At 47.3% G+C, this 13351-nt stretch overlaps 1 protein-coding gene across 1 annotated transcript in view; it reads left to right on the forward strand.

Moving 5' to 3' along the window:
* Positions 1–5581, forward strand: part of LOC142567657 (uncharacterized) — a 69564-nt gene extending 63983 nt beyond the window's left edge. The window contains exon 3 of the mRNA XM_075677838.1: positions 5084–5581. Coding sequence (XP_075533953.1) covers positions 5084–5420 — 337 coding nt within the window. The 3' untranslated portion in view covers positions 5421–5581. The remainder of the gene's footprint in view (positions 1–5083) is intronic.
* The last annotated feature ends 7770 nt before the right edge of the window (positions 5582–13351 follow it).

Here is a 13351-nt window from a genome sequence, read left to right on the forward strand (position 1 = left end):
TACCTGGTCTTTGATTGAGGAATAAACCTTTCTGCGAATGTTTTCTATGTGCTGCTGCAAAAGCCGACTACCTTCTGTTCCCCTTGCCACCATTACTCAAGTTGTGGCCAAGTGCAAAATAATGTGGTAATGTGTGTTTCAGTTTTTAGTAAAATGTTATTTTTTTCTGCAATGTTTTTTTCAATTTGTTCAGCAGTAATGAACATTTCACGCATTTCATATACTTTCGTGCAGACTTATAAGTAAGCTTTCTTTTGGTATGGCTCTCAGTCAAACAATGTTAGCATTTTATTCTATCTTTCAGGTATTTTGTGTGTCATTGTTTTTGCCATTACCAGTGAGCTTTCCCTTTTTATAGTTGTCATCACTATGTCATACACGTCGTCCAATTTTGTGCAATATCTTAGTGCACATATCAGGAGCTCGTCTACATTTAGGTCTTGAGGACGTTATATAAGAATCTTGTTTTTTATGTGTGTACATGAAACGGCCTTCGCGTTTTCTAGCGCTTTCTTTTGTTATTTAACCATCGGTGAACTTTTGTCTTTAGTACTCTTGTACATGTCATGCACCTTTCACTTTCGCTCATTGTTTGAGCGTGTATCACACCACATGGTGTAAGAAAAATCTGTTTTCGGAAACGAAGTCAATAAAGCGAGACTAAACATTTGTTGTGTTGGAAGTGGAATTTTTTTTTATGTCCCGACACATGCTGGTGTAATATTAGTATGGGGCAAGACTGCGTGCGTGCCAACGCATAAGCCCACGGCGCACCACGCGCCAGCTCGCAAGCAATGCCAACGCGCGGCGTAGCGCGCGCGTTGCTGGCGAGCTGGCGCGTGGCGCGCCGTAACAAGCGCGCTATAAAAAAAAACGCGCCGCTTACGGATAAAAAAAAATTAAGCGGCGCGCGGGGCATGGGGAAATGGGGAAAGGAAGTGTAGCGGGTCGGCATAATAAAAACAAAAAAGAAAAGAAAATGTTTGGGAGAGGAGGTGCCGCGCGGCTGCTGTTGCTGTTGCCATGACAACGTAAGCAATCATGTGCGCCGCCATTTTGCTTCTGCGTCGCCCATTGGTTAGGGCCGTAACTGAAGGGGACCTTGGCGCTAGCGTCGAAAGAGCGTCTGCTCGAAAACGGCCAATGGGAGCCATACGGAGTGTCCCCCCCCTGCTCGTACGTCCGAAAATTGAATACGCATCCCCCATTTGGTCACCACATCAAACTTACCTTATCAATGCACTTGAAAGAATTCAGAATCGTGCGGCAAGATTCATTCATTCTTCGTATTCTTACAACACTAGCGTATCACTACTTAAAGCAAAGTCCGCCTTAAGCACGCTATCATCCCGGCGTCGCATTGATTCGTTAATCCTCTTTCGCAAGTTCTCTTACAGTTCGCTCCATCATGCACCATATGTGCTGACCCCACCCCCTCGCCATTCCTTGCGTACAGGGCATTCCTTGCAAGTAACCCGTCCACGCAGCCGAACTACAACCTTCTCTGCATGCTTCTTTTGCCGATGATCAAGCGACTGGAACGGCCTGCCCTGTCACATAACCGAAATCCCCTGTTCAACGACGTTTGCTGATAACCTTAATACTAATATTCTTCATTGAACTCATGTGACCACCAATTAAAATGCACATTTGTGAACCCCAGCCATTATGCAATACCCCCATTGAGGGGTCTTTAAGGAAATAAAAAGTGAAGTGAAGAAGTGAAGTGTTGAGAAGTAAGAAGCAGCGTGTAAGCAATCAATCACGTCATCGATTCGCGGTAGTGGATATACATCCTTCTTCGTCACTGCGTATGTCTGTGGTCCACGCAGAATCTCCAGGAGCCATCTTTTTTTAGCGCCAGGATTACTGGGGCTGACCATAGAGTAGACGACTCTTGAACGACACCTTTGTTTTTGAGCGTGTATCACACCACACGGTGTAAGAAAAATCTGTTTTCGGAAACGAAGTCAATAAAGCGAGACTAAACATTTGTTGTGTTGGAAGTGGAATTTTTTTTATGTCCCGACACATGTCCCTTGACTTGCTCTGCAATAACTTTGCGCTCGGACGATGACACTCGGTAGGGCTTCCGGCGGATGGGGTGTGCTGAGCCGGTATCTATTCTGTGACGAGCGAAGGACGACGGTGAATGAAGGGGTGCATCTCCATGCGTGAAGTCGAATGCAGCCTCATGTCTGGCAAGGACCTGTACCAGTGCTTGCCGTTCCGATGTGCCGAGAGCCTTGCTGATCATGCCGAGCATTAGCTCTTCAGAATGGCGATTATAGCAAGGAGAGCAAGCTGTAGAAACGTCCGTAGTTAGTGCCGCTATTGAGCTACATCCGGCTTTATAAAAGAGAGTGATTTTCATACCGCGAGGAAGGATAACCGGCGCGGCGGAACAGTTCAGCGCCCACAATGTGGCGACTCCTTTCGTCATGCACACGACAGAGCACGTCACAAGTATAACTTTTTTAGCACAGTTTATACGGAGAGACCTAACTACAAGGTCAACACAATCAGCATCAACAGTAGTTGCAGAAACACGACCGGGCGTCAGGCGCCACGATGGTGCAATCACTTCATCAAGAACACTGAGAGTGTCTGTGTCCCTGTCTTCACCACCCGAGCTTTGTTCGGACTGTGCTGATATAAATAACTTGTTGAATGATATTTCGCCACAAGCACTGTCCACGGAAGCGCCGCACGGTTCAAGAAAATCTATACCAAGAATAACATTGTGCGAACAACGAGAAAGAACAAGGAATTCCGACACAAACACTCTCCCAACCAACAAAACACTCACAGCACAAACACCAAGGGGTTGAAGCCACTCGCCGCTTACTCCACGAAAGGTAATGCCGTCGTTCCAAGAAAACATAACTTTGTGACCTAGACGGTTTTTGAAAGCGAGGCTCATCACAGACACAGTCGCCCCAGTATCAACTAACGCCATGGTCAGTATTCCGTCAATCGAGACATTCACTTTGTTTTTGAACATCACAACAGGCAGAGGTATTTCTTGCAAAGACCGTCCGGCGACCACACCTCCATTGGCCGCGGATGCTAGTTTCCCGGCGGCGGGGAGGAAAAACGGTGCCGAGGGGACGGAGAGCGACGGGGACGGCTACTTGGTGGCGTCAAACTCCGCTCAGATGCTGGCGAATCGCTGCGTCTGGTCTCGTGTGAGAAGTGGTCCATTGGAAGCAAATCGGTCGTCCGCAAGTCATATGAAGTACGGGTTCTGGGTGGCGAGAACATCGGTGGTGTCCTTCGTGATTGACGGCCTTGGCGACAATACCGAGCTATATGGCCTGTGGAAGCGCAGTTGTAACACACGGGAGGGTCGCGGTTCACAGCATCTTCCTCAAAACGAATGCTAGGCTGCTGCGGGCGGCGAGAAAGTTTCTTGTCGTGTGGATAACGTGTCTCTGCGGCTCACTGAAATCCGTTATGTCGTTCATAAGTCACGTCGTTGTAGTAGGGTCGGTGCTGTTCTTGTCGCGGCCTGACAGAAGTCACAGGGCCTCGGGAGTAAAAACGCGGCTGCTCTCGTTGTGGCCGAGCGTCGTAAGTAGGGCCTCTGTCGTAGAGACGTGGCTGCTGTCGGGGCGCGAGTTGATAATCCTCAGTGCCCCTCGCCGCAGGATACGGGGAGAAGGATGCCACGTTTGGCTCGAAATCTGTTGCTAGGCGGAAGCTATGACTGCCTGGATGTGTCACTTGCTCGTGCAGGCTGAGCTCTTCCCGAACTATTTGTCGTATCGTTGATGCCAGATCGAGGGGCTGGTTGCTGTCCACGCTTGCAACTGTCGTCACGTTGGCTAGCCTGCCAAACTTCAGTGTGATGCGCCTCGTCTTCAGTTGCTCGAAAGTACGATAGAGCCGAATGATGTCAGCAACGGAAGCCAGGTTCTCCTTTGCGATGAGGAAATTATAAACGTCTTCGGCAATTCCTTTCAGGATGTGCCCGACTTTATCTTCCTCAGACATTCCGGAGTCCCCCATCCTACACAGTTTTAATACCGCCTCAATGTAGGTCGTGCAGGTTTCGCCTGGCACTTGCGCACGTTGCAGTAGCGTCTGTTCTGCCCTTTTCTTTTTCGTCGCGGAGTCGCCGAATCGCTCTTTGACTTCGGAAACAAATCTTCCCCATGTTGTAAACGTTTCCTCGTGATTGTCGAACCACAACAACGCAGTATCCGTTATAGAGAACACGACGTTCGAAAGCTGAGAAGCGCTGTTCCACTTGTTGGCGGCACTCACCCGGTGATAATGGATGAGCCATTCCTCGATGTCTTCGTTCGATCTTCCGGCGAAGGGACGCGCATCTCTCAGTTGTAGAACGGAACTTGTTGGCGCAGCTGTTGGAATGGGCCGTTGTTCGTCTGCGTCGTGGAACATATGCAACTCCGGTGGATTCGGTGGGAGTTCAACAAGGCGACAGCTCCGTCGAAGAACTTCTGCTTCAGCCTCGGTCTTCGGGTGTCGATTAACCCGCACCTTCCACCACAACTGTTACGAAGAGTTGCGAAGAAATGGTTTTATTTACAGGCGATGGATGATTATCGTAGCGTGATCGTAGCGCTGCAGCCCGGCCTCTCAAACTCTTCGTTCTCTTCGTCTTCTCTTCTCTCTTCTTGTCCGCGCCGTTCGTATCCGTTACAATATATATATATATATATATATATATATATATATATATATATATATATATATATATATATATATATATATATATATATATATATCGCATCGGCCTGCTAAACCTGAAATGCTCAAGGACGTAAACAATCATTTCAAACGCATTTATTAAGGCTGCCTTCGGTACGAATAACCATATGACCGATGAAGAAAGGCAGCTTTGGAAGGTCGTCGCACTATGCTCACTGTCAGCAACGTATATAAGAATTCCTGCATGCTACGCGAGCATGGTCAACTTTAGCTACTCAATGCGCACGGTCAACCGTGAGCGTTGAGTGCGGCGGTATGATTGCCGCGTTGTGTTCATTTCCTACTGTGAGTGTTGTGGGAGCGGTAAATATTAACTTGCCTTTCTGAAATGCCTGCGATCTCGCAGGGCGAGACCCGGCGACGAGGGCGCCGAGGCGTCCGTCCGCCAAGGAAGCTCTGGCCGCCAGAGTTCGCCGGCCAACTCGGAGCGCGCCTGCGACGTGTGCGGCCGTCGCTTCGCCAATTCCTCGCACCTAGCGCGTCACCGAAGGACGCACCTCGGGAGCTTGGACGAGTTCGTGTGCTCCGACTGCTTGCTGTCCTTCGCCAGGAAGGACGCTCTTCAGAGGCACATGCTTACCCACATGGGGCTGCGGCCTTACGTGTGCCGGGTTTGTGGCAGCGCATTCACTCAACGGAGCAGCGCCACGAGGCACGAGAGGAACATACACGGCCTGCACTGACGGTGCGAACGCTGTATTCGCACGCGAGAGGGTCTCGCACGGCTGCCACGACAAGGCTGCTCGGCAGCGAGTGAATACATAAAAAAGAACGTACTATCAGATGTGAATGAAATGGCGCAATAAAATTCAAGGACAACGCTTGGGATCGGGCTTATTCTCTTTCCGCTGGTCCCCATCTTTCTTTCACACGTCAACTCTCCTGGTCACAAAATGCAAAAGAGCTTGCAATCGCCAGCCTGTCCGACCGTACAGTGCGTTTCAATGTTTATTGCAACACGTTAGTCAATGGCACGGAGTAAGACAGGAGCGCCGACTCTCCGATCCTGCCATGCTTTTGGCGAGGCCAAGTAATGAAATAAAAGGCGCCCAGTTCGCCGTGCTCACGGCCTCGGCTCTCGTGGTATTCGAAGCTTTCCAAGGCGCCCTCCTCCCTTTGTTCCCTCCCCAGCTCTTGGCATCAAATGGTCGCGCAGCACAGTGGTTGAGAATTACCCGCCGTGGGGATTTAGGGGCTATGGGGTTGCGTTTTTATGCACGAGCTCACGGTATGAAATCCCGGCGGCATCTCGATGGGGGTGCAATAGAAAAAAGGCTATATACCGTCAATTGCGAGCAGATTAAATATTCCCTGGTGATCAAAACGATACCGGAGTCCCCCACTACGGCTTGTCTCATAATGAAATCGTGATTTTGGCACGTAAAATCCGAGGATTCAGTTTCAGTTTTAGTTTGTTTATTATCCTTTAAGTACGATGCATTGGCAAGATAAAATATACAGACGGGGGTCCCAAAGTCAAAGACTGCAATGGGACCTCGGTTAATAATAACAATGCAGAGATCTATTAATGAAGCGCAAGCTAACTAAAACAAACACAATCGCGAAAATACAACACAGAAAAATAATGTAAATGAAAGCAAATTGCATTTATACAAGCCTGTAGTGCATAAAAAAACTGTCAATACATACAAATGACAAATATAGTGTAATGAATGGCGTAAACATAGTTACACATATAAAACAGCTTAAGAGCATGACTAAATGTATGAAAGGATGAAGATTTAATGCTAACGGGTAAACCATTCCACAGTTTTATAGCAGCGATCGAATCCCGGCCACGGCGGCCGCATTTAGATGGGGGCGAAATGCGAAAACACCCGTGTACTTAGATTTAGGTGCACGTTAAAGAACCCCTGGTGGTCAAAATTTCCGGAGTCCTCCACTACGACGTGCCTCATAATCAGAAAGTGGTTTTGGCACGTAAAACCCCATAATTAATTATAGCAGCGAAGTATGATGTCATTTTTACATAGTTAGAATGAACCATAGGTAATAGAAAATTAGAGTTACGTGCAAACCTGGTATTATTGTTATTGATGAGGTGCCTGGAATCAATGAATTGGTATGAGAGCTCTTTAGTAAGTAATTTATAAAACATAATTATTAGATGATATTTGAACAAGTTCGTTACAACAAGGCGGCCTGTCCGGAGCCAGTGATTCTTAGCACCCTCTGCTGCGTCGCAGGTCTGACCGCCGCCGTGGTCAGTTGCTTCGCAGCTGCTGGGGACTGAGGGCCGGGGTTTGATTGTTGTGTTCATAGGAGGTTGTGGCCAAGTACTGCACCAGGGTGGCCAATCCTGCTCTGGTGAGGGAGTGCGTTACTGGTTCTGGTCACCGGGATCAGGCCACACTCCAGGCCTGTTTGTGCAATTTTATCAAAACGCGGATTTTTTTGTTTTTTAATCCGGTGGAAAATTGCCGGCACCGGGATTCGAACCACGGACCTCTTGCACGCGAGGCGGGTGTTGTACCTCTACGCCATTCTACAGGCCGCCATTGGAATATGAACCTGGCAACGTTTAACGCTAGAACGTTATCTAGTGAGGCGAGTCTAGCAGTGCTATTGGAGGAATTAGAGGGCAGTAAATGGGATATAATAGGGCTCAGTGAAGTTAGGAGGCCGAAAGAAGCATATACAGTGCTAAATAGCGGGCACGTCCTGTGCTGCCGGGGCTTAGCGGATAGAAGAGAACTAGGAGTCGGATTCCTGATTAATAAGAATATAGCTGGTAACATACAGGAATTCTATAGCATTAACGAGAGGGTGGCAGGTCTTGTTGTGAAATTTAATAAGAGGTACAAAATGAAGATTGTGCAGGTCTACGCCCCTACATCCAGTCATGATGACCAGGAAGTCGAAAGCTTCTATGAAGACGTCCAATCGGCGGTGGGGAGAGTGAAAACTAAATACACTATACTAATGGGCGACTTTAATGCCAAGGTAGGCAAGAAGCAGGCTGGAGACAAGGCAGTGGGGGAATATGGCATAGGCACTAGGAATAGCAGGGGAGAGTTATTAGTAGAGTTTGCGGAACAGAATAATATGAGAATAATGAATACCTTCTTCCGCAAGCGGGATAGCCGAAAGTGGACGTGGAGGAGCCCGAACGGCGAGACTAGAAATGAAATAGACTTCATACTCTGCGCTAACCCTGGCATCATACAAGATGTGGACGTGCTCGGCAAGGTGCGCTGCAGTGACCACAGGATGGTAAGAACTCGAATTAGCCTAGACCTGAGGAGGGAACGGAAGAAACTGGCACATAAGAAGCCGATCAATGAGTTAGCGGTAAGAGGGAAAACAGAGGAATTCCAGATCAAGCTACAGAACAGGTATTCAGCTTTAACTCAGGAAGAGGACCTTAGTGTTGAAGCAATGAACGACAATCTTGTGGGCATCATTAAGGAGTGTGCAAGGGAAGTCGGTGGTAACTCCGTTAGGCAGGATACCAGCAAACTATCACAGGAGACGAAAGATCTGATCAAGAAACGCCAATGTATGAAAGCATCTAACCCTACAGCTAGAATAGAACTGGCAGAACTTTCGAAGTTAATCAACAAGCGTAACACAGCTGACATAAGGAAGTATAATATGGATAGAATTGAACATGCTCTCAGGAGAGGAGGAAGCCTAAAAACAGTGAAGAAGAAACTAGGAATTGGCAAGAATCAGATGTATGCGTTAAGAGACAAAGCCGGCAATATCATTACTAATATGGATGAGATAGTTCAAGTGGCTGAGGAGTTCTATAGAGATTTATACAGTACCAGTGGCACCCACGACAATAATGGAAGAGAAAATAGTCTAGAGGAATTCGAAATCCCGAAGGTAACGCCGGAAGAAGTAAAGAAAGCCTTAGGAGATATGCAAAGGGGGAAGGCTGCTGGGGAGGCTCAGGTAACAGCAGATTTGTTGAAGTATGGTGGAAAGATTGTTCTAGAGAAACTGGCCACCCTGTATACGCAATGCCTCATGACCTCGAGCGTACCGGAATCTTGGAAGAACGCTAACATAATCCTAATCCATAAGAAAGGGGACGCCAAAGACTTGAAAAATTATAGACCGATCAGCTTACTGTCCGTTGCTTACAAAGCATTTACTAAGGTAATTGCAAATAGAATCAGGAACACCTTCGACTTCTGTCAAGCAAAGGACCAGGCAGCATTCCGTAAAGGCTACTCAACAATAGACCATATTCACACTATCAATCAAGTGATAGAGAAATGTGCAGAATATAACCAACCCTTATATATAGCTTTCATTGATTACGAGAAAGCGTTTGATTCAGTCGAAACCTCAGCAGTCATGGAGGCATTACGGAATCAGGGTGTAGATGAGCCATATGTAAAAATACTGGAAGATATCTATAGCGGCTCCACAGCCACCGTAGTCCTCCATAAAGCAACCAACAAAATCTCAATAAAGAAAGGCGTCAGGCAGGGAGATACGATATCTCCAATGCTATTCACAGCGTGTTTACAGGAGGTATTCAGAGACCTGGATTGGGAAGAATTGGGGATAAAAGTTAATGGAGAATACCTTGGTAACTTGCGATTCGCTGATGATATTGCCTTGCTTAGTAACTCAGGGGACCAATTGCAATGCATGCTCACTGACCTGGAGAGGCAAAGCAGAAGAGTGGGTCTAAAAATTAATATGCAGAAAACTAAAGTAATGCTTAACAGTCTCGGGAGAGAACAGCAGTTTACAATAGGCAGCGAGGCACTGGAAGTCGTAAGGTAATACATCTACTTAGGGCAGGTAGTCACGGCGGATCCGGATCATGAGACGGAAATAATCAGAAGAATAAGATTGGGCTGGAGTGCGTTTGACAGGCATTCCCAAATCATGAACAGCAGGTTGCCGTTATCCCTCAAGAGAAAAGTATATAATAGCTGTGTCTTACCAGTACTCACCTACGGGGCAGAAACCTGGAGGCTTACGAAGAGGGTTCTACTCAAATTGAGGACGACACAGCGAGCTATGGAAAGAAGAATGATAGGTGTAACGTTAAGGGATAAGAAAAGAGCAGATTGGGTGAGGGGACAAACGCGAGTTAATGACATCTTAGTTGAAATCAAGAAAAAGAAATGGGCATGGGCAGGACATGTAATGAGGAGTGAAGATAACCGAAGGTCATTAAGGGTTACGGACTGGATCCCAAGGGAAGGAAAGCGTAGCAGGGGGCGGCAGAAAGTTAGGTGGGCGGATGAGATTAAGAAGTTTGCAGGGACGGCATGGCCACAATTAGTACATGACCAGGGTTGTTGGAGAAGTATGGGAGAGGCCTTTGCCCTGCAGTGGGCGTAACCAGGCTGATGATGATGATGATGTTACAACAAGGATGTTATTTTCACGAAATAGAGGAGTGGCAATCGTGAAAAACCCACTGTTATTGATAATGCGTATTGCTTGGTTTTGTATAAGTGCTGAATAGATGAGATATGACAGTTATAGGTGTTTCCCCAGGAAGCAATGCCATAATTTATGTGACTGTGAATGAAGGCAAAGTATAATGCTAATAATGCGTCTTTAGAGAAGTATGATCTTGATTTGATTAATGCTCTAATAACGAAGGTACACTTTAGCTTAATGAAGGCAATGTGTTCATAAAACTTAAGGTTACAATCAATTTATTGCCCAGAAATGATACACAGTCGGAGACGGGAATGTGATGACCATCTAGAGTTATCTCAGGTAAGCCAGGTAGTATTCATCGGCTAGATCGAAAAATCATGAATTGAGTTTTTGAAGGATTGATAATTAATTTTTTGATCGAACACCAAGCAGCAATATGGTCAACCTCATTGTTCAGTTCCAAAATGAAAATGTAAAGAACGCTTACAGCTTTTAAACGATTACATGACTTGTGGCGTACTTGTCACTGCCACCGCAGCTCCTTTAGCGGAGATAATGGCGATAACAGCGCGCTGTCTGGGCTGAGTAATTGCGGCATATTGGTTCTTGATGATGCTTGCGGGCAGTGGAAAGTAAAAGATTCTTTGTGCCCGTCTGGAAACAACATGCACGATAATCATCTGAACAAAGTTGCAGTTTGAACTAAAATTCGAGCATAACCCTCCCATGACTATATAAGTGCACACAAATACCCAAGATGTTGGGGCGGATTGATGACCGTCGCCGTAGCACAACTGGTAGTGCAACACATGCGTAATGCGGTGGTTGTCACGGTCGTCAAGGTTTTGATGCGAAAGCATGAAATGGCTCAAACGCCTGCTGACACGCCAGATGTGGCGTAAGGGGAGAGCGTATCGCCGCGACGCCATATCACATCAGCGCGTTCCTTGCCCGCGCAAACTATCGCCCGCTTTCTAACTTCGTTTCGGTAATCGCTATAAAGAAATGAAGGCATAAAAATGGAATAAGTTCCAGCGGAAACACGTTGGCGGTAGTCAGTTTCGAGCCTATGGCCCCACGCTGAGAATCCGAGTGTCTTACCCACTCGGCTAAACAAGCGCCTCCTAGATAGCAGGCCTGTGTACTCAGCTTTAGGACATCATGTTACTTCCACATAGGCAGGTTGCGAACGTAGTTCCTGCGTCTACTAGGGCGCCCCTCGCGGCGGCGAGCGCGGAACCGGCAGGATACGACCGGCCCGCTTGCGTTCGGAAAGCCTGTCTGTGCACTGTTTCGCGCGTAGCTGTTGCCTTTTCTGAGCAATGCCGAAGTGCAATCCGGGCTGTTGCGTAGGGGGCTGCAACAGCACGTACACCAACTCAGAAAGAACAAAGTTTTACAGGTTTCCAAGCCGACCGCATGAAGCAGAACGGCGTCAACACTGAATAGCGCTCGTCCGAAGGCATAAGCTGTTTTATATTCCGGCGTTATGCCAAGTGCGTTAACGCTGAGTTATTTGCTTTTACAGCAATGATGGCAGCAACGGGACACCTGCAGTGCGTACGAGGATATGCAGCAAGCAAAGTAGTTTGTTTCCACGCTGTACCGCAGTAAAGCTGTGGAACTGTTTCCCAATCCTCTCCCATTCAAACAGCGCTAGGGCTTGCTGAGAGATTTGAGGAGGGGTTGCAGCTGGCTGAGCTGGCGTACACCCTTCTGCGCCCAGCATATCAACTAAGGGGCAGTTGAGATCACCAAAACTTTTGACGACGTGGTTTATTGGAACCTCCTTTGCACGCACTGAAAAGTCGCAACATAAAGGTATCGCACTTTCAGTAACTTGGGCAAAAATATTTTCCCAGCGTAGCCTAACACAAGTAAGTTTCTCACCTTTATTTGTGTTTGGGGAGAGCAACGTTAGAATACCTCGTGTAGGTCTTACGAGTCGTAGACATAAACGACTTCCTTTCTCTAAATTCTTTTCACGAAAAATTCTGTCAAGATCTTGTAATTCCCGAAACCCGGTTAAAATTAATATCGGCACGCTGTTTCGCGCCATCGTTACCGTTTGACAGGGCGCCAAACACGCAGCGCGAGCTGCTGACACCGTGAGTAATCCTACCGCATTCGCGCAACTATTCGTCAGATGGCGCTAGCGGTCGGAAAGACAGGGCTCCACCTAGCACTTGCAACGTGCCCATAACTATTCATTGCCAAGTCCAGTTTGATGAAAGGGGTGACGTCACACTCACCGCTGCTTACTCGGGAGCATCCTAATTAAATTATATGGCAGTCTGGCAAGGTACCCAGGCGTCACGGATCCAGGTATACTGGCCTTGTGTTATCTGCAGGAGGTGTCTCAATGCGCTTGCATGCCCGCGAGGGGTTCACAACTCGTTGGACCGCTTGCGGCGTTTTAGTGGACGTTAATACTTTCGCATTCGCTACTCACAAGAAGTGCTTAAGTGTCCTTGGACTTTTTGTTTGTTCGTCCACTTTAATTTTTGTCATTATTTGCTACATTTCAATTTCAACTAAAGCTAATTACCCCAATGCTCTCCTTGGCTCCATTGCCTGCTGGCTGTATATGGTCGTGATTAACAAAAATTGAGACCCACTGTTTGGCTTCATCTCGATAATTGTAATTTATGGAAAAGTTACGAAATATCCCGCAAGCGAGAAGCAGAACTAGCTAACAAGCAAGTGCACTGAGAGCCATGCGGGCAACAGCTGGAAAGGGCGCGCAGTTCTACGGGACGCAAATTGGCCAACGAAGTCCACCTAGCCTCGCTTCATGCTTCGCGCTGCATAAGCCGCTGCAGGTGACGTCGCTCTGCGTATGAACAACACATTACGGCAATACCTATTATTTTCGCCACGAACCATCTGCCTCGTCGAGACACTTGTTAGAACGGCTTAGGTGAGTCACCGCTCCTGCCTATCTTGCTTCGTGGTCAAGAGCAGAGTTGCGGAGTGGCAAGTGTGGAGTTGGAATCATTCCGGAATTATTCTACGTATTCAATTACCCGGAGTGGATTGGGAACGGAATGATGGTGCCAATCCAACAGATGAAATGGGAATGGAATGAAAGCTCGAGAATGGAATCATGTCATACTCGAAGGGACACACAGTCCTCGTGCGCTACAGTTTGATTTCGAGCGAGCCTACGCAACCCACAAAGTTTGTATTTAGACTAAACTAGACTTCGCTAATTTATAACATTTCAGTTTAC

Source organism: Dermacentor variabilis, unplaced genomic scaffold (genome assembly GCF_050947875.1).
Source record: "Dermacentor variabilis isolate Ectoservices unplaced genomic scaffold, ASM5094787v1 scaffold_14, whole genome shotgun sequence".
In the NCBI taxonomy this organism is placed as follows: Eukaryota; Metazoa; Arthropoda; class Arachnida; order Ixodida; family Ixodidae; genus Dermacentor; species Dermacentor variabilis.